The sequence below is a fragment of the Oncorhynchus tshawytscha genome, linkage group LG03 (genome assembly GCF_018296145.1).
Source record: "Oncorhynchus tshawytscha isolate Ot180627B linkage group LG03, Otsh_v2.0, whole genome shotgun sequence".
In the NCBI taxonomy this organism is placed as follows: Eukaryota; Metazoa; Chordata; class Actinopteri; order Salmoniformes; family Salmonidae; genus Oncorhynchus; species Oncorhynchus tshawytscha.
Window position 1 is genome coordinate 56348661 of NC_056431.1, and position 22202 is coordinate 56370862.

The window sequence follows — 22202 nt, forward strand, 5'->3', positions numbered from 1 at the left end:
AAATCCTGCAGTGCCAGACGTGTCCCCCTGCTTAAGCCAGTACATGTCCAGGCCCGTCTGAAGTTTGCTAGAGAGCATTTGGATGATCCAGAAGAAGATTGGGAGAATGTCATATGGTCAGAAAACCAAAAAGTTATATTTTGGTTAACTCAACTCGTTGTGTTTGGAGGACAAAGAATGCTGAGTTGCATCCAAAGAACACCATACCTTTCTGGTAGTTGTATTCTAAAACCCATTTTCCACCTGTTTTCCACCTGTTTGACAAGAAATGAAAGCTTTTGCTTACTCCAAAATTTTAGGATGGAAAATGGTTGAATGTATACCTTCAGAAAGTATTCATACCCCTTGACTTTCTCCACATTTTGTTCTGTTACAGCCTGAATTTAAAATTGATTAAAAAAAAATTGTCCCTGGCCTACACACACTATCCTATAATGTCAGTGGAATTATGTTTTTAGAGATGTTTACAAATTAATTAAATGAAAAGCTGAAATGTCTTTAGTCAATAAGTATTCAACCCCTTTGTTATGGTAAGTATAAATAAGTTCAGGAGTAGAAATTTGCTTACCAACTCGCATATGTTGCATGGACTCAAACTGTGTGCAATAATACAGTTTCACATCATTGTCAATGTACCTCACACAAACAATAATATTATTTTATGTCATTGTCTACGTACCTCACTCATACAATTATCTGTACAGTCCCTCAGTCGAGCAGTGAATTTCAAAGATAGATTCACCCAGAAAGACCAATGAGGTTTTCCAATGCCTCGCAGAAAAGCAGGCAACTATTGGTAGATGGGGAAAAAAACATACATTGAATATCCCTTTGAGCATGGTGAAGTTATGAATTACACTTTGGATGGAGTATCAATACACCCAGTCACTACAAAGATACAGGCGTCCTTCCTAACTCACTTGCTGGAGAAGAAGGAAACCTCTCAAGGATTTCAGACGCCAATGGTGACTTTAGAACAGTTACATACTCTAGTTTAATGGTGGTGATAGGAGAAAACAACTGAGGAACGATCAACAATGTTGTAGTTATGCCACAATACTAACCTAATTGACAGAGTGAAAAGAAGGAAGCCTGTACAGATTATTCCCGAAACATACATCCTGTTTGCAACAAGGCACTAAAGTAATACTGCAAAAAAATGTAGCAAAGCAATTAACTTTTTTGTCCTGAATACAAAGTGTTATGTTTGGGGTAAATACAATACATTACTGAGTACCACTCTCCAAATTTTCAAGCATAGTGGTGGCTGCATCATGTTATGGGTATGCTTGTAATCTTTAAGGACTGGGGAGTTTTTCAGGATAAAAAATAAACAATGGAGCAAAGCACAGGCAAAATCCTACAGGAAAACCTGGTTTAGTCTGCTTTCCATCAGACACTGGGAGATTAATTCACCTTTCAACAGGACAATAACCTAAAACACAAGGCCAAATCTACACTGGAGTTGCTTGCCAAGAATGTTCCTGAGTGTCAGAGTTACAGTTTTACCTTAAATCTGCTTGAAAATCTACTACAAGACATAAAAATGGTTGTCTAGCAATGATCAACAACCAATTTGACAGAGCTTGAAGAATTTTGAAAATAATAATGGCCAAATATTGTACAATGCAGGTGTGCAAAGCTCTTAGACTTACCCAGAAAGACTCACAGCTGTAATCGCTGCCAAAGGTAATTCTAACATGTATTGACTCAGGGGTGTGAATACTTATGTAAATTACATATTTCATTTTCAATACATTTGCAAACATAGGAACATGTTTTCACTTTGTCATTATGGGATATTGTGTGATGGGTGAGAAACATATATTTAATCCATTTTGAATTCAGGCTGGAACACAACAAATTGTAAGTCAAGGAGTATGAATACTTTTTCAAAGCACTGTTTCTCAAAAATAGTTTCTCAAAAATATGGACTCTTAGCTTTGATTTGACACCCAATTTGATATGCTCCTATGAAAGTCACATGTTGGTGCTCATGGGTCCTTTTTACATGGAAGTGACCCACTGTAAAATGTTGCCAGCAAATCTCTTACAGTACTATAGTAGTAATTTGTTGTTTCTAATATCAGGTGGATGCTATTAAACCCATAATTTTCAGCTGTTATAAGAAAATGTTATGATAATGCTCCAGGACTGTACAATGCGTGTTGCTGTGTTCCAGCCTGTTGTACCTTTGCAGGCCAGGCATATAGGCAGGCAGGTGGACAGGCAGGGCAATCAAGCAGACAGGCATCTATGTGGACAGAAAGGCAGTAGTGCTGAGCGATTAGTGCTTTTTGGGGTCGGTTCACTTTCGGTTTGACTATAAAAAAAATAATGGATTTTAGTCCCTTTTTTTTCTTTAACCATTTAATGCACTCTGCATTGTGTGGGTTGAACAACACAGAATTGAACAATTAATACAGTTCCCATGAATAAAGTCATCAAATAAAACAAATGTAATATCCACAACTGAAATATTTAGTTAAAGTAATGTTAATAACTGCCAATTACCGCTTATCACATATAACCATCATTTATTAACATTAACAACATATTTCAGTTGTGTATATTACATTTGATGACTTTATTATTTAATCTCTATAGAGCTGCTGCCTATGCTGTCTGAAGAACTACAAAAGTAAATAAGGCATACTTTTATGACTGCTGAATACCAAAGATCAATCACTTAGATCATGTATTTTCAGGTAGAGATACCTCGCGAAGCAACATCTGCTCTCTATATCACCTCACGATCACACATTCTTCTCTCTTTCATAGCAGTCATAAAGTAAATAGACCGGACAAGTAGATGCGCAATGGATTATGCTAATTTTAGGTCATTACCACATTTTTATGCGCTAAACTAAGTAGAATATACTCCCTACTACATCGTACAGTTCAAGCTGGATCTGATTGATCAAATAATTTAACCGATGTCGGTCAATTAGTTGTTTAATAAAATGGAAAATAACCAACATATCGGTTAATCACTCAGTAGTAAGACAGGCATGCAGTCTCAGGAGTTGAAGACAATGTCCACAGACAATTTTTGGCAGGGTGGTAGTCACTGTCCAGTCCTGTGGGCAATTCCAAGGTAACAGTGATGCCGATTACCAACAACGACGAGACGGCCTACAGGGAGGTGGTGAGGTCCCTCGAAGTGTTGTGTCAGGAAAACAACCTCCCACTGAACGTCAACAAAACAAAGGAGATGATCGTGGACTTCAGGAAACAGCAGAGGGAGCACCCCTCTAGCCACATCGACGGTACAGTAGTGGAGAAGGTGGAAAGTTTAAGTTCCTCGGCTTACACATTACGGACAAAGTGAAATGGTCCACCCACACAGACAGCGTTTTGAAGAAGGCGTAGCAGCGCCTCTTCAACCTCAGGAGGCTGAAGAAATTTGGCTTGTCACCAAAAACACTCACAAACTTTTACAGATGCACAATCGAGAGCATCCTGTCGGGCTGTATCACCGCCTGGTACGGCAACTGTTCCGCCCACAACCGCAAGACTCTCCAGAGGGATGTGAGGTCTGCACAATGCATCACCGGGGGCAAACTACCTGCCCTCCATGACACCTACACCACCCGATGTCACAGGAAGGCCAAAAAGATCATCAAAGACAACAACCACCCGAGCCACTGCCTGTTCACCCCGCTATCATCCAGAAGGCGAGGTCAGTACAGGTGCATCAAAGCTGGGACCGAGAGACTGAAAAACAGCTTCTATCTCAAGGCCATCAGACTGTTAAACAGCCATCACTAACATTGAGCGGTTGCTGCCAACATACTGACTCAAATCTCTAGACACTTTAATAATTAAAACTGGGATGTAATAAATGTATCACTAGTCACTTTAAACAATGCCAGTTTATATAATGTTACCCTACATTACTCATCTCATATGTATATACTGTACTCTATACCATCTACTGCATCCTGCCTATGCCGTTCGGCCATCGCTCATCCATATATTTATATGTACATATTCTTATTCATTCCTTTACACTTGTGTGTGTGTATAAGGTAGTTGTTGTGAAATTGTTAGATTACTTGTTAGATATTACTGCATGGTTGGAACTAGAAGCACAAGTATTTCGCTACACTCGCATTAACATCTGCTTACCATGATGTATATGACCAATAAAATTTGATTTGATACTCAGATGTTTCACTTTAAATTGTATGTCAAACAAAAAACAATGATAATGTTAAACAAACCAATTGTAAAGTTAATTAAACCAGACAACGCTATGCACTATACTTTTAACAAATACCACAACAAATTGTACAAAAACACATTTGCTTGAAGAACAGTGCAGATGCAAAGTTTGGTTATAGAATGACGGCCCAAATCGTCATTCTGTTACCCAACTTTGCATCTCTCTCTTCTTCAGCTGTGAAAGTGATAGACATGGGTTGAACTTGACACACTAAACTTCTCCTGCCCTTTTTTATGTTTATATAACCTGTAAACCAGGGTCATGGTCAAGTTTGCCAACAGCAATTATTTTTGCTGGGTCACTCTCTAAACCACTGCACTGTTATTTAGGCATAGGCTTCATCCCAAATGGCACGCTAGGCTCTTTACATATAGGATGAAGGTGCCATTTTGGACGCACTTTAGTGGTCACCCCCGGTCTGCTTACCTCTACTAGGGGATAGAGGGTTGAAGTGACACATTTTACAGGTTGTGGTGAGGATATTCACAGAGAGGCAGGGGTACCAGAGGTGTGAAACCTTTGGCTGGATCCAAGCAGGAACACACTGACACGTGTGTGTGTGTGTGTGTGTGTGTGTGCATGCTTTGTCAGTCCTGGAGCGTCTTTAGGTCAAGCACAGTTTCTTCCTCAGGATAAATCTGGGATAAATCTTAACTTCACATCGCCTCGACGACGCTCTGTTTGAATTGAAACGGAAATTTAGGCTTAAGCTCGACCCTGTCGGAATGAGAGTTTCACAAAAATACCAAAAGTGATGCTATCATAAGCAATGTGTCACTTTGTTCTTAAATAAAACGTAGTCTTACATTTCAGATTTATTTGGATTGGAACCCAGTCTGTTTGACATATCCAGGATATCTAATATTTAGTGAGAGTTTGAGACTCTTCTTGACTTGTCAGGTCTGACAGTACGTGGGTCATTCAGGCTTGTTTGGGATCTAATGCTACATGATATTGCTTCAGCTTTATTTGGTAGAACTCAAAGGTCCAATGCAGCCATATTTATATCAAATCATTTTTGGGTGTAAATGGCATGTTATAGAAGGGATGTAAAATGGCATGTTATAGAAGGGATGTAAATGGCATGTTATAGAAGGGATGTAAATGGCATGTTATAGAAGGGATGTAAAATGGCATGTTATAGAAGGGATGTAAAATGGCATGTTATAGAAGGGATGTAAATGGCATGTTATAGAAGGGATGTAAATGGCATGTTATAGAAGGGATGTAAATGGCATGTTATAGAAGGGATGTAAATGGCATGTTATAGAAGGGATGTAAAATGGCATGTTATAGAAGGGATGTAAAATGGCATGTTATAGAAGGGATGTAAAATGGCATGTTATAGAAGGGATGTAAAATGGCATGTTATAGAAGGGATGTAAAATGGCATGTTATAGAAGGGATGTAAAATGGCATGTTATAGAAGGGATGTAAAATGGCATGTTATAGAAATGTAAAATGGATGTAAAATGGCATGTTATAGAAGGGATGTAAAATGGCATGTTATAGAAGGGATGTAAAATGGCATGTTATAGAAGGGATGTAAAATGGCATGTTATAGAAGGGATGTAAAATGGCATGTTATAGAAGGGATGTAAAATGGCATGTTATAGAAGGGATGTAAAATGGCATGTTATAGAAGGGATGTAAAATGGCATGTTATAGAAGGGATGTAAAATGGCATGTTATAGAAGGGATGTAAAATGGCATGTTATAGAAGGGATGTAAAATGGCATGTTATAGAAGGGATGTAAAATGGCATGTTATAGAAGGGATGTAAAATGGCATGTTATAGAAGGGATGTAAAATGGCATGTTATAGAAGGGATGTAAAATGGCATGTTATAGAAGGGATGTAAAATGGCATGTTATAGAAGGGATGTAAAATGGCATGTTATAGAAGGATGTAAAATGGCATGTTATAGAAGGATGTAAAATGGCATGTTATAGAAGGGATGTAAAATGGCATGTTATAGAAGGGATGTAAAATGGCATGTTATAGAAGGGATGTAAAATGGCATGTTATAGAAGGGATGTAAAATGGCATGTTATAGAAGGGATGTAAAATGGCATGTTATAGAAGGGATGTAAAATGGCATGTTATAGAAGGGATGTAAAATGGCATGTTATAGAAGGGATGTAAAATGGCATGTTATAGAAGGGATGTAAAATGGCATGTTATAGAAGGGATGTAAAATGGCATGTTATAGAAGGGATGTAAAATGGCATGTTATAGAAGGGATGTAAAATGGCATGTTATAGAAGGGATGTAAAATGGCATGTTATAGAAGGGATGTAAAATGGCATGTTATAGAAGGGATGTAAAATGGCATGTTTTAGAAGGGATGTAAAATGGCATGTTATAGAAGGGATGTAAAATGGCATGTTATAGAAGGGATGTAAAATGGCATGTTATAGAAGGGATGTAAAATGGCATGTTATAGAAGGGATGTAAAATGGCATGTTATAGAAGGGTCCATACAACTTTGTTTGTGATTTCACATTTTTGTGAAAGTTACCCCAAACAGCAAATTCCTCATCCTCGTTGTGTAGTATGGGGGCCCTGAAGAAATATGAACAAAGGCTCCAAATTCATCCAAATATGTTCTTATAGAAATGGCAAAGCTCTCAGTATAGTGATGCAGGTCTTTAGATGTTGTACAGATGAAATTTATCTGCAATGTTATATTCCATTTTGTGCGACTAGTACCTGGTCGGAACCCCATTGCCTTCAGAGCTGCCTGAATTAATTGGGGCATATAAACCTTGCTCAATTGGTATCAAGGGACCTAACGTGTGCCAGGAAAGCCTTCCATTACACCACCACCACCAGCCTGTACCGTTGACACCAGGCAGGATGGGTCCATGGACTCATGCTGCCTACACCAAATCCTGACTCTGCCTTCAGCATGACGCAACAGGAACCAGGATTTGTCGGACCAGGCAACGTTTTTCCAGTCCTCAGTTGTCCACCGTTGGTGATCGCGTGCCCACTGGAGCCGTTACTTTGTGTTTTTAGCTGAGCGGAGTGGAACCCGGTGTGGTAGTCTGTTGCAATAGTCCATTTGTGACCAGGACCGACAAGTTGTGAGTTCCAAGATGCCGTTCTGCTACCCGCCTGTTAGCTTGCATGATTCTTGCCATTCTCTTTCGACCTCTCATAAGCGACATGTTTTTGCCAATAGGACTGCCACTGACTGTTTTCTGTTTGTTGCACCATTCTCAGTAAACCCTAAACACTGCCTGGCAAAAACGATAATGCGCAAAGTTACTTCGGTCACTTGTTTTGCTCATTCTAATGTTCAATCGAACAGTAACTGAATGCCTCGACGTCTTCCTGTGCATTATCTAGCAAGCCACGGCCACGTGACTAACTGTCAGTAAGACCAAACCATTTTCATGAACGGGGTGGTGTACCTAATAAACTGGCCACTGAGAGTATAGGAAACACAGGTAATTCACATTTCCGACTGCACTGGGCCTTTAATAATTTGTATGTGTTTCTTCAGGACTTGCATCCAAGTTTGCAAACTTCAAGTTAATTAGGATTTTAAAGTGCATTTTACACAGAGGACACAGCAGAGGAAGGTGACACCCTGGCGCTACATTGCTCTGTGATACATCACAATGAAGAATGGAGTGTGTTTGTGTAATGCTGTGGTAGCTGACTGCACAATATCAGTAGAAAAGGACGTGCGTGTGTGTACGTGACGAAGCAGTGGGGTGGCTGGCAGGCCAAGGTATTCTGTTACCGCTCTAGACAAAGCAGTCGTGGTTCAGATAGCCAGATTGCAGCTCTGAACCCCGGCATTATTTCTTGAATGGCACCCTATTCCCATATATTGCACAGCTTTCGACTAGCGCCTTTAGGGCTTCAAAAGTAGTGTACTGTAGTACTGTATAGCGAATAGGGTGCCATTTGGGATGTAGGCTGCATCATTATAATTGACCACAGAATGTTTGAATTTGTTTAACTTTGAACTGGACTTTATGAAAGAAGTTTGGCATAACGAAAGGTCCTTGTTGGCACCGATATAGAAGGCCTATTTTCCCAGAAGTTTTCTTTTATTTATATTTTCATTTAAGCTTTATTTGTAAGGTAATCTCATTGAGATAAAATCTATTTTTTAAGAGAGCTGTAGTAGGATTGGATACTATGGTTGACCCATTTTGACTAGTCTATGTATGCGACACTGCATAAAAAAATAAACCCATTTGGCACATTTGGCCCATGATGTGGAAACTGGGCATCTTTAGTTCTGCTGAAAGGGGTTAGGGGGTCAGGGTTCAGGAGGTTGGTGTATCACCGCCTGGTATGGCAACTGCACCGCCCTCAACCGTAAGGCTCTCCAGAGGGTAGTGAGGTCTGCACAACGCATCACCGGGGGCAATTTACCTGCCCTCCAGGACACCTACACCACCCGATGTCACAGGAAGGCCATAAAGATCATCAAGGACATCAACCACCCGAGCCACTGCCTGTTCACCCCGCTGTCATCCAGAAGGCGAGGTCAGTACAGGTGCATCAAAGCTGGGACCGAGAGACTGAAAAACAGCTTCTATCTCAAGGCCATCAGACTGTTAAACAGCCACCACTAACATTGAGTGGCTACTGCCAACACACTGTCAATGACACTGACTCAACTCCAGCCACTTTAATAATGGGAATTGATGGGAAATGATGTAAATATATCACTAGCCACTTTAAACAATGCTACCTTATATAATGTTACTTACCCTACATTATTCATCTCATATGCATACGTAGATACTGTACTCTATATCATCGACTGCATCCTTATGTAATACATGTATCACTAGCCACTTTAACTATGCCACTTGGTTTACATACTCATCTCATATGTATATACTGTACTCGATATCATCTACTGTATCTTGCCTACGCTGCTCTGTACCATCACTCATTCATATATCCTTATGTACATATTCTTTATCCCCTTACACTGTGTATAAGACTAGTTTTTTGTAATTGTTAGTTAGATTACTTGTTCGTTATTACTGCATTGTCGGAACTAGAAGCACAAGCATTTCGCTACACTCGCACTAACATCTGCTAACCATGTGTATGTGACAAATAAGATTTGATTTGATTTGATTTGAAATGGGTGCAGACTGGGACCTATACTGAACAAAAATATAGAAGCAACATGTAAAGTGTTGGTCCCATGTTTCATGAGTTTAAGTAATATATCCCCAAAATGTTCCATACGCACACATTTCATTTCACATTTCATTTCTCTCATTTCATTTACATCCCTGTTAGTGAGCATTTCTCCTTCGCCAAGATAATCCACCTGACAGGTGTGACATATCAAGAAGCTGATTAAACAGCATGATCATTAGACGGGTGCACCTTGTGCTGGGGACAATAAAAGGCCACTCTAAAACGTGCAGTTTTGTCACAACACAATGCCACAAATGTTTTGAGGGAGTGTGCAATTGGCATGCTGACTGCAGGAATATCCACCAGAGTTGTTGCCAGATAATTGAATGTTAATTTCTGTACCATAAGCCGCTTGTTTTAGAGAATTTGGCAGTATGTCCACCCGGCCTCAACTGCAGACCACGTGTATGGCGTTGTGTGGGCAAGCGGTTTGCTGATGTCAACGTTGTGAACGGAGTGCCCCATGGTGGCGTTGGGATTATGGTATGGGCAGGCATAAGCTACGGACAACAAATACAATAGCATTTTATCAATTGTAATTTGAATGCACAGAGATACCGTGACGAGATCCTGAGGCCCATTGTCGTGTCATTCAGCCACCATAATCATGTTTCAGCATGATAATGCACAGCCCCGTGTCGTAAGGATCTGTACTCCAATTCCTGGAAGCTGAAAATGTCCCAGTTCTTCCATGGCCTGCATACTCACCAGACATGTCACCCATTGAACATGTTTGGGATTACACGGGTCTGGATCAACGCTCTGGATTGGCGCGTACAACAGCGTTACAGTTCCCACCAATATCCAGTAACTTCGTATAGCCATTGAAGAGAAGTGGGACAACATTCTACAGGCCATAATCAACAGCCTGATCAACTCTATGCGAAGGAGATGTCACGCTGCATGAGGCAAATGGTGGTCACACCAGATACTAACTGTTTTCTGATCCACGCCCCTACCTTTTTTCTTAAGATATTTGTGACCAACAGATGCATATCTGTATTCCCAGTTATCTGAAATTCATAGATTAGGGCCTAAGGACTTTCTTTCAATTGACTGATTTCCTTATACGAATTGTAACTCAGTAAAATCTTTGAAATTGTTGCATTTATATTTTTGTTCTGTATAAGTATCCTCTTTACAACATGTTTGGTCGCAAGGGAGTTTGATATTGATGGGCATGATAACAGCTGAACAGTGTTCATTCTGACCAAGCTGGACAGCAGCATAGACGTGCTGTGGTGTAGGATACAGACCCACACACACAGACATAAATAAACAATGTCTCACACTCATAGTTCTCTAGGTCTTGACCAGGCCAGGTGTTTTCCTTTGTCAACATTAAGCTAGTTTTGCGTTGCCATACCTCATATCACATTGATGTCATGCCTCCCTTGGAGGTCTGGAGATTTTTTATTTATTGCAAAACCGTTTTGAATGGTTCCCTGGCTCCCAGATGTTACATTTCAAGAACCCTCCCCCCACATGGGGGTGCTGTGTGTTATGTTCATCACTGTTTTTAAGTGTGGCTGACAGTGTGCATTTTTTAACAAATGTTTTTTTTTTACTGAAAGTGGAGTACGCTGATAAAGTCAAACCTCACGACATGTTCTGAAGCGCTCAGGTGAGCGAGAATTTGTCCATGTCGCCATTCATCCGACGCTGGCTGTGCTTTGCTACGACCCGAAAATATCTTTAAGATTGCCCATTATTTTGTTTTTGTAAACTCTAAATCACCTTTACACCACACACTGAGTCGCATACGAAGCTCTCCCTCGCCCTCCATTTCGCATATCTGACAATAAGTTTGAATTCTACTACACCGGCTGTGACACTCGACAGATGTCAGACTATCACGGATTACAAAGGGAAACCCAACTGCAAGGCAAGCAACACTGACCCATGTGTGAGGGCACCAGCTGTTCCGGACGACTGTGTGATCACATTCTCTGTAGCGGATGTGAGTAAGACTTTTTTGAAACAGGTTAACATTTTGTGTGTAAATTGGTCACCTCCCTGACCGTTGCCCTTCTCCCCCATTTGGCCGGGGGCCAAACTCATTTCTGCCATGGAACTTCCCTGGTACGCGACGAGGCCACTGTTGTGGTTGGTTTGGCTGCCTTTCAGTTTCCCTCCAGTCTCTGTGCTGTGGTTGGTTTGGCTGCATTTCAGACCGGGAAAGGAAAGAGTCTGCTCTGTAATCTACTATTGTTCTGCAGTATCAGCACTTTCAAAATATTTATAAGGAGGTATGGACCAGAGGCAGCAGCTTCAAATTGCCTGGCTTAGCACACCCTTATACGTAATAGTTGTATTTTGGCTTGAGGCAAGCATCCCAAATTGCACCCTATTCCCTACATAGTGCAATACTACCCATGGGATATGGTCATGCAAACCCAGATGTGTTTGTTAGTCAGTATGAGTGGTGTAAGTGTCTGAGTGTCTGATCCGGTGGATAGGCCTGTAAGTGCAAAGAGTGATTATCAACACAGCTGCTATAATAAAGCCTCCACTCACATTACACTAATCTCGCTTTCCCTCTTCCCTTTCTCACACTCTTTTATCCAACATTCCATCTGCATTTGAGACCTTCAGCTGTCATTGTAAATAAGAATTTGTTTTTAACTGACTTGCCTAGTTAAACAAAAAATTAAAACTTTATACACTAAAAATGAAAGGTTACTGGAGTATCCTTTAGGGGTTCTTAAAATTGGAACTGGGGGATCCCCTATAAGTTCGTAGAAGAACCCCTCTTAATGGATCCTCGACGAACCTTTTGGGGTTTATCTGAACTCCCCCCTCCCCATTTATTAATGTTATTATGATATTGTAATACGCATAACACTATTTTAGTTATCAGTGTTTTATTATGATTTTAGTGGCAAAGCAGAACAAAAAACAATCAAAATGCGAGGTGAACGCCCAGCAAAACCCCAAGTCCAGTGGGTATATCCTCTTGCGTGTTGATGTTCTCTGTATCCATAGCCAGAATGATTTTGCAGTGCATGGTGATTTGAACAGGTTTCTTGTTATATTCATCAGAGGTGTAGGGATGGGGAAGTCTGAATCCCAAAAATAGTGATTATACAGATGTTTAACTAAACATGCACACAACAGTATTCATACCTTGGTTTTTGTGGTAAATGTGAATGCACATACCTTATCCATATTGTAGAGGCCTATGGGGTTTTCATTGAAGAGGTAAGGGAGGAGGGTGGTACATGTGATCTCCATAACATACCAATAGACATACCTTTGTATGCCTCCTCGTCTGTATACCTACAGACGCAAAAGTGAGCAGGTCAGTCATCTGCATCCAATGCAGCTTCCGAGTGGCGCAGCGGTCTAAGGCACTGCATCTGTGTAAGAGGCATCACTTCAGTCCCTGGTTCGAATCCAGGCCGAATCACATCAGGTCATAGGGCGGCGCACAATTGACCCAGCGTATTCCGTGTTTGGCCGGGGTAGGCCATCATTGTAAATAAAAATGTGTTCTTAACTGACTTGCCTAGTTAAATAAATAAAAGCTAGCCTTTTATATTCTTATAGCATACAGTACATATTCTTACCTTTTTGATTGAAATCCATTGAATTGTGTCCATTTTAGAAATATTTGCACAGATATTAAAAGATAGATGGTATCATCACAAAACAATAGCAATTCAGATCATATAAGGGACCTTACCTTAAATTGAGATCTTAAACATTTTCGTTTAAGTGCCTGCACATGTTGTCCTTTCAAATTCAAGCATTTTAGATTGGCAGTTAGGTTCCTGCAAGAACACTCACCAACTATGGCGGTTCCTCGAGGAACCCGACCTCCTATGGGGTTTGTGGAAGAACCTTTTGAGGGCAATTTTCAGTGTCAAGAACCCTAAGGTTCTCTGAAGAACTTTGAGATCTTAGAAGAACCCTTGTTAAACCCCTAATTTTTAGAGTATCTTTGGGTGCAGATGATTTAAAGCTGGTACAGTCGATTACTTCCTCTGTTCATCTGTCTCTCATGCTGCATCCCAAATGGCACCATATTCCCTATATCAGGGCTCTTCAACTCTCTTCCTGGAGAGCTATTGTCCTGTAGGTTTTCTCTCCAACCCTAATCTAGCACACCTAATTCTAATAATTACCTGGTTGATAAAATGAATCAGGTTATTTACAACTGGGGTTGGAGTGAACCTACAGGAAGGTAGCTCTTCAGTGATGTACTGCGCTGTGTACACTACGCTCATCAATCTACACACAATAACCCATGACAAAGCGAAAACAGTTTTTTAGACATTTTTGCAAAAAACAAACACATTTAGTTACATAAGTATTCAGACCCTTTGCTATGAGACTCGAAATTGAGCACAGGTGCATCCGGTGTACATTGATCATCCTTGAGATGTTTCTAGAACTTGATTGGAGTCCACCTGTGGTAAATTCAATTGATTGGACATGATTTGGAAAGGCACACACTTGTCTATGTAAGGTCCCACAGTTGACAGTGCATGTCAGAGCAAAAACCAAGCAATGAGGTCGAAGGAATTGTCCGTAGAGCTCCAGGACAGGATTGTGTCTCGGCACAGATCTGGGGATGGGCACCAAAACATTTATGCAGCATTGAAAGTCCCCAAGAACACAGTGACCTCCATCTTAAATGGAAGAAGTTTGGAACCACCAACACTTCCTAGAGCTGGCTGCCCGGCCAAACTGAGCAATCGGGGGAGAAGGGCCTTGGTCAGGGAGGTGACCAAGAACCCAATGGTCACTCTGACAGAGCTCCAGAGTTCATCTATGGAGATGGGAGAACCATCCAGAAGGACAACCATCTCTGCAGCACTCCACTAATAAGGCCTTTATGGTAGAGTGGCCAGACGGAAGTCACTCCTCAGTAAAAGGCACATGACCACCCACTTGGAGTTTGCCAAAAGGCACCTGAAGTACTCTGACCATGATCGAGGAAAAGATGAATGGAGCAAAGTACAGAGATATCATTGATGAAATCCTGCTCCAGAGCTCTCAGGACCTCAGACTGGGATGAAGGTTCACCTTCCAACAGTTCAACGACCCTAAGCACACAGCCTGGACAACGTAGGAGTGGCTTTGGGACAAGTCTCTGAATGTCCTTGAGTGGCCCAGCCAGAGCCCGGACTTGAACCTGCTCAAACATCTCTGGAGAGACCTGAAAATAGCTGTGCAGCAACGATCCCCATCCAACATGACAGAGCTTGAAAGGATCTGCAGAGAAGAATGGGAGAAACCCCCCAAATACAGGTGTGCCAAGCTTGTAGCATCATACCATACCCAAGAAGACTCCAGGCTGTATTTGCTGCCAAAAGTACTTTAAAAAAGTACTGAGTAATGGGTCTGAATACTTATGTAAATGTTATTATTCAGTTTTTTTTTTTTACATACGTTTGCAAAAAATTCGAAACTGTTTTTGCTTTGTTATTATGGGGTACTGTGTGTAGATTGATGAGAAACAAATACATTTTAGAAAAATGCTGTAACGTAACAAAATATAGAAAAAGTCAAGTGGTCTGAATGCTTTCCGAATGCACTGTAGATACACAATTGACAAAAAATTGCTTAAAATCTTGGGTATGATACTTGAGTTGTTTTGAAAAATGCTAAATTCTCCAACCCCTCTCCCCATCCTTATATACTCCATGCTCCCTCTTCACAAAATGGCAGCACAAACTGTCAAGTGAATATCAGTTCATTATCTGCAGAAGTGTTTTAAGTTCGACACTCTTTGCATCGTCAAGATGTCTCACTGTACTTCATTTAAATAGACAATGCTATTAGTTAATGGTATTTTCTAATGACCCCCTTTTTTTATATTCCCACACATTTAGATAGCTGTCTGTCACCCCCATTGTTTTCAGAGCAAAGTGGTCGTTTTGTGTTTGTTTATTTATTTGCATTCCTTATTATTTCAGATGATTACTCTGGAAATAGAAGTAACATAATAATAGCCGCCGCCTCTTGTCCCTCGAGGTTTGTCCTATACACTCCAGTGAGAACTCCCTCCTTCTGTCTATCCCTCTATCCTCCCTTCAGAAAGAGCTGATCCACAACAGGAAATGACTCGGCACCAGCACGCAATCTTTCAACTAAACCGACATTTTCTGCTCCACTTGTTGTCAGTTGGACTTCTTGCTCTCTGTATCTATCCATCCATCCACCCTGTCTGCCTCTGTCCCACATCTCTGCCTGGCTGAGTGGGAACTACTTTTACATTTCATGGCTTTGGAAGTGACCTTAGTATTCTTGGAAGAATTCTTAGGATATAATTCTGTCAGAAGGAGGAATTCCCACCAGGTATTATTAGTGTTGTGTGTCGTGCGGATTGTTTTGTGTTCTTCTGCTTCATGTTCTTGAAGAGGTTATCACATTTATTAATTTGGTGTTCTGGTCGTAATTAATTTAGCCATCTAAGTTATGGAAAGAAACAACAGTCAGTTCCGTTATTGGATATTTGCTCGTTTACAGCTCAACGCTGTTCTGTTCTGTGAGCATACATGGCTATCATGCAGGATGATGGTATATTACAGGCATAGGCATGTTTTCATACCTTTCCTTTGTATTGTTAAATTAGGCTTGTTTGTGCAAGGTGTGTGTGTGTGTGTGTGTGTGTGTGGCTACCATCTAGTCTCATAACAATCCCCTCCCTCCTATTTGCTACAGGTGACTTGCCCCCCCCTGCTGTAGCGACCGGGCCAGGGGAGAGGAGGAGTTGTGGATCCAGGAGCGGACCATGGAGCAGTGTGAAACTGCTGCGAGCCCCAGCATAGATCACCCATGGAAGGCAGCGACAATAATGAGGAAGGCCTGGATCCAGAGCAGAGACTCCTGGCAGGGCCTCTCTGAGAGCCAGGACACCCAGGATCAGGAGGGTTGCAGCGAGAAGACACTGTGTCCAGATCCCACTATGGAGGAGAAGACAGCCCCGGCCGAGGAGCCTGGTACGTTGGGATGAGCTACAGAGGGAGCAGCAGGCAGAAATAATTATAGTTTGGCTTTTTACAGTTCAGCACAGCTCCATGGAAGTCACGATGAAACAATAAAGCCTACTTAAGGTCTTGTTGCTATATAATTACCAAGCCCAAAAGGGAATAAAATCCTGCAACAGCAAACAGATTATTATTTATGTTAAATTGCATTTATAGAAAACTGAACATTTGTACATGGCTTTGAATTGCTCCATTTTTTTTCTCTCAGGGCCCGTCCCTAAGAAGATTGCGAGCTGGCTCAAGGACTGCAGGTATTGTAGTGTTGCATTATAATGAAACCTTTACATTTGCATGTAAATAAAACTCCTGACTGTCACTGTATATCAGGGTGGCTGGTGTGGAATGCCTAGTGACTAGCTCAGTCAGCATAGTGAGGAAAGTAAATACTTACTATTTTGTCATTGTCACTTCTAGGCCATCCTCAAAGACATGCAGTTAGACATCATTTGAAAAAAGACTTGTGGTTAAATATAGTATACTTAAATATACTAAACATTAAAATGATATACTTCAAATACGAGATGTATTTTTATAGTATATCTTAAGTATAACTATAATATCACTACACTTCAACACACTTATTAAAAGTGTACTTTATATTCATTGTTTTTTCATACTATAAATATATTATCAAACTTCAACACATTTCAAAATACACTTGGAGTTGTTTTTAAGTTGTAGCATAGATTTTTTTTTTTTATGAAACTGCTTGCGTGATACAGTGCTTTGCAAAAGTATTAATACCCCTTGGATTTCTTCACATTTTGTGTTAAGCGGGATTAAAATGGATTTATTTGTCATTTGTTGTCAACAATTAACTCTAAATACTCTAATGTCAAAGTGGAAGAAAACAATGAAATAATAATTAAAATATAGTCATTGCATAAGTGTTCAGCCTCTTTGTTTTGGCAAGCCTAAATTGGTTCAGGAGAATTTGGCTTATCAAATCAGAGAATATGTTACATGGACTCTGTGTGAAACAATAGGGGTTGACATAGTCATAAAAAAATAACGGTTCCTCTCCTCCATACATACGTCTGTGAGTTCCCTCAGTCAAGTATTGAATTTCAAGCACAGATTCAACTACAAAGACATGGGAGTCTTTCGAAAGCCTCATAAAAGGGCAGTGATTGGTAGATCGGTAACAATATCAAATCAGACATTGAATATCTCTTTAAGCATGGTGAAGTTAATAACTACTGTATGCTGTGGATTATGTATTAAACCACCCAGACAAATCAAAGATGGTCATCCTTCTGAGCTGCAGTACAGGAATGAAACTGCTCATTGGCCATTGGTATTTGTAATATAGTTACAGAGTTGAATGTCACTGATGGAAGAACTGAGGATGGATCAACAACATTGTAGTGACGCCACAATAATGATTTAAATGACAGAATGAAAATAAGAATACAAATATTCAGAATTCCAAAACATACATTTTGTATTTAACAAACAAGGCACTAAAGTTTTGATTTAAATCTGCTTGAAAATCTATGGCAAGATTTGAACATTTCTGTGTAGCCATGAGCACCAACATCTTGACAGAGCATGAAGAATTCTGAAAAGAATAAAGAGATAATCTTCAAGACTTGTCCGGGAAGACTCCCAGCTGTAATGGCTGCCAACGGTGTTTCCAGCATGTATTGACTCAGGCAGTTGAATACGTACGCAATTACTATATTTGAGTAATTTCATTTCTAGCGATCCTTTTTTTTTCTAGATATCTTCCACTTTAATATAGTGTTTTGTGTAGATTGACTTTTAAATGTTTTAGTAAATTATTAAATTTTATTAAACAAAATGTGAATATATCCAAGGGGTATGAATTATGTTGAAGTTACTGTAGTTTCACTGCCAATAATGAGTTTTGAAGTACTTTCTGAATTCCTGTTCAGAAGAGTGCAGCAAAAGTTGAAAATGATAGCATGATAGAAGTTTTGATTTATAATATGATATTGATTCTCATATTTAGTTTATTCAAATGTTTTGATGTTCATTTTCAAACTGAATAATGTTGTACTTTTAATTACACATGACATATTACACATGTATTGAAATGTTAATGAGGAAGGCCTGGGTCCTTAATGTGAACCACCAAATGTGTTAAATACAAATGGTGCACAGTTCTCAAAAGTGTTACTTGTAAATAGCATGTAATAATAACATTGGCATAACATTGGCTCAATTACAGTAGCTAATGTGGTTAATGAGTCAAAGTGTATTTGTAAAAGTATACTTGAAACACATTATAAATACACTTTTTTTGCAAAGAAAATATTGGAATTCTAATCACAATACAATTTTAGTATATTTCTAATTTATGAGCAATACACATAAAATGTACTTAATGTGCATTCAAATAATATTTGTTTTGCTCTTCATCTGATACTAAGAAGGTACATAAAGTCCCAATTTATATCATTTTAAATATATTTAATATACTTAAATGCTAATAAAATACAAATCAAATTGACATTAAATCTATTCAAAATTGTTCCAATTTGATAATATTAAATATACTTAAAATATGAAGTATGATTTTAAGTATATTTAAAAAAAAAAATAATAATAATAATTCCCTGCTTGAGGGTGCCTGCGTGAAAGGTTAAATGGCTCCCGGAAGGATGTTGCTTACTATTAGGGTTTATTAGGGTTCATCGCTGTACTTTAGTGCGCAAGTTAAACAAACATTACCATGGAACTCAGAATAATTTATTCAGTCAAATATTCTAGTTGGTTGAAAATCCCCCACGAACCTACGTACATGAGTAAGACCGAGTGAGATAGTGGGAGAGCGCAAACAGAAAATCACATGATGTTGATTGAGGCTTTTTACGCAATGTCAATAATGTCCTTTTATGAAATATTCATTATGGCAAGGTGCTGGTATAGGCCTACAGACATCTGTTCCAAGTTTAGTTAACCTAGATGTTACATGAAGAATTAGCATAGACTTGAGTTGGTCTGACTGACTCATTATAGAAGTACAGTAAGATTTGAATAGAGTAGGTCACATCAGAAAGCATAGGTCTGGGATAGTGACCATATGTAGTTTGATCTATAGACGGAGAGGTGAGGTAGAGACCTAGGAGCCAGCTAGAGCAGGGTTAGGGATGTTATGTAACGTGCTACTTAGACTAGAGCAGGGCTCTTCAACCCTGTTCCTGGAGAGATACCGGCCTGTAGGTTTTCACTCAAACCCTAATCTAGCACGCCTGATTCTAATAATTAGCTGGTTGATAAACTGATTCAGGTTGGAGAGCCCTGCTCTAGTCTAAGGGCAAACAATAGCAATGTAGCACATGTTATTTATTTTTATATATGTTTTATTTCACCTTTATTTAACCAGGTAGGCCAGTTGAGAACAAGTTCTCATTTACAACTGCGACCTGGCCAAGATAAAGCACAACAGTGCGACACAAACAACAACACAGAGTTACACATGGAATAAACAAACGTACAGTCAATAACACAATAGGAAAAAAAATCGATACAAAGTGTGTGCAAATGAAGTAAGATTAGGGAGGTAAGGCAATAAATAGGCAGTAGTGGCAAAATAATTACAATTTAGCAATTAAACACTGGTGTGATAGATGTGCAGAAGATGAAAGTGCAAGTAGAGATACTAGGGTGCAAAGGAGCAAAAAATAAATAACAATATGGGGATGAGGTAGTTGGATGGGCTATTTACAGATGGGCTATGTACAGGTGCAATGATCTGAGCTGCTCTGACAGCTGATGCTTAAAGATAGTGAGGGAGATGTGAGTCTCCAGCTTCAGTGATTTTTGCAATTTGAAGGAAAGGCGGCCAAAGGAGGATTTGGCTTTGGGGGTGACCAGTGGAATATACCTGCTGGGGGGGTGCTGCTAGGGTGACCAGTGAGCTGACATAAGGTGGGGCTTTACCTAGCAAAGACTTATAGATGACCTGGAGCCAGTGGCGACGAATATGGAGCAAGGGCCAGCCAACGAGAGCATTGTTCTGTGTGTGGGATCTTTATGTCAAACGAGATTTGCATGATACAGTAACTATAGTACTACTGTACAGTAGGATTGGGTGTGACTTGATCTGCTGATATGTGGGTAGTTGACAAAAAGATAAAACAGTTGTAGTGTTTGTGTATGGGTCTTCCTGTGTGAGGAAATGAGCCAGCACAGTGTTAGTAGGACACTAGAGACCAGGGGTGTTGAACTCATTTAGCCCCGGGGGACACATTCAGTCTTCTGTATGAATATAGGTCTGTTATTTCTCCACAGTTTCAATTAGGTTTTGGTCATTTTTAAGTATATTGAGTTTGTTCCCGCCTAACGGTGTATTTATGTCTCTTCACAGGACTCCTCTTGGGGCCTCTCTGGATGAACAGAGCAGCACTCTGTCCAAGGGTGAATTCCCCTCTACTATAACATCAGTCCTATTTTATAAAACTTACTCTCATATGGAAAATGATCATGTGGAGAGGTGGTGTGTGCGCCAAGGGGGTGTTGGTGGAGTATTTCGCAACTGTCACCACACCCCACCTTGGAGCCCTAGTGTACTTTGGAGCGTACGAGCCAGCTTCTGTACTCATACACCCACACTCACTCCAGTTACCAGTTGGTAGCTTTGTCAAACTGTTATTGTGCTTCTAAATCGAAGTAAGAAACAGACTCAGCCATGATACAAGTATCCTGAGCTAAAAGGAATAACATTTGGATTTCCTGTATTTGCCTGGTCACCCTGGTAATGCAAACTATATGGGCTGCTGGTGCCCTTTAATCAATGGCTATCTACAGTAGGTAAGATTTACCAACCAACCAGGTAGGAAAGTATTTAACGGTAAATGCTTGTCTTGGTTTAAAGTGTTTGTCTGTAGTAGGCTGTTCAAAATGCGTTCGGTCAACCATGCAAAATGTTTTTTACAGGCACGTGCCAAGGTTTTTATTTGAATGGTTATGTAGTCTACTGTAGGGTATACAATGCATTCGGAAAGTATTCAGACCCCTATACTTGTTCCTTGTTTTGTTACATTACAGCCTTATTCTAAAATGGATTAAAACATTTTTTCCCCCCTCGTCACCCAATACCCCATGATGACAAAGCAAAAATTATTATTTTTTTGCACAACAAAAGAAATATGAAATTTACATAAGTATTCAGACCCTTTACTCAGTACTTTGTTGAAGCACCTTTGACAGCGATTACAGCCTCCAGTCTTCTTGGGTATGACGCTACAAGCTTGGCAAACCTGTATTTGCTGAGTTTCTCCCATTCTTCTCTGAATATCCTCTCAATCTCTGTCAGGTTGAATGGGGAGCGTCGCTGCACAGCTATTTTCAAGTCCGGACTCTGGCTGGGCCACTCAAGGACATTGAGACTTGTCCCGAAGCCACTACTGCGTTGTGTTGGCTGTGGGCTTTGGGTCATTGTCCAGTTGGAAGGTGAACCTTTGCCCCAGTCTGAGGTCCTGAGCGCTCTGGAGCAGGTTTTCATCAATGATCTCTCTGTACTTTGCTCTGTTCGTCTTTCCCTTGATGCTGACCAGTCTCCCAGTCCCTACCGCTGAAAAACATCTGCAATGCATGATGCTGCCACCAGCATGCTTCACCGTACGGATCGTGCCAAGTTTCTTCCAGATGTGACGCTTTCATTCAGGCCAGAGAATCTTGTTTCCCATGGTCTGAGAGTCATTAGGTGCCTTTTGGCAAACTCCAAGCGTGCTGCCATGTGCCTTTTACTGAGGAGTGGCTTCCGTCTGGCTACTCTATCATAAAGGCCTGATTGGTGGAGTGCTGCAGAGATGGTTGTC

The 22202-nt window shown here is 40.3% G+C and overlaps 1 protein-coding gene across 8 annotated transcripts in view; it reads left to right on the forward strand.

Moving 5' to 3' along the window:
* Nucleotides 1–22202, forward strand: part of LOC112239226 (protein ITPRID2) — a 63524-nt gene that overhangs the window by 6907 nt on the left and 34415 nt on the right. For 4 of the 8 annotated variants that reach the window (XM_042319703.1, XM_042319702.1, XM_042319704.1 and 1 more), the window contains exons 2-4: nucleotides 16088–16365; nucleotides 16622–16664; nucleotides 20750–20799. In XM_042319703.1, coding sequence (XP_042175637.1) covers nucleotides 16158–16365; nucleotides 16622–16664; nucleotides 20750–20799 — 301 coding nt within the window. In that variant the 5' untranslated portion in view covers nucleotides 16088–16157. Of the gene's footprint in view, nucleotides 1–15485; nucleotides 15722–16087; nucleotides 16366–16621; nucleotides 16665–20749; nucleotides 20800–20900; nucleotides 21215–22202 lie in introns of those variants that run through there. The other 4 variants (XM_042319701.1, XM_042319707.1, XM_042319706.1 and 1 more) reach the window with 4 other exon arrangements.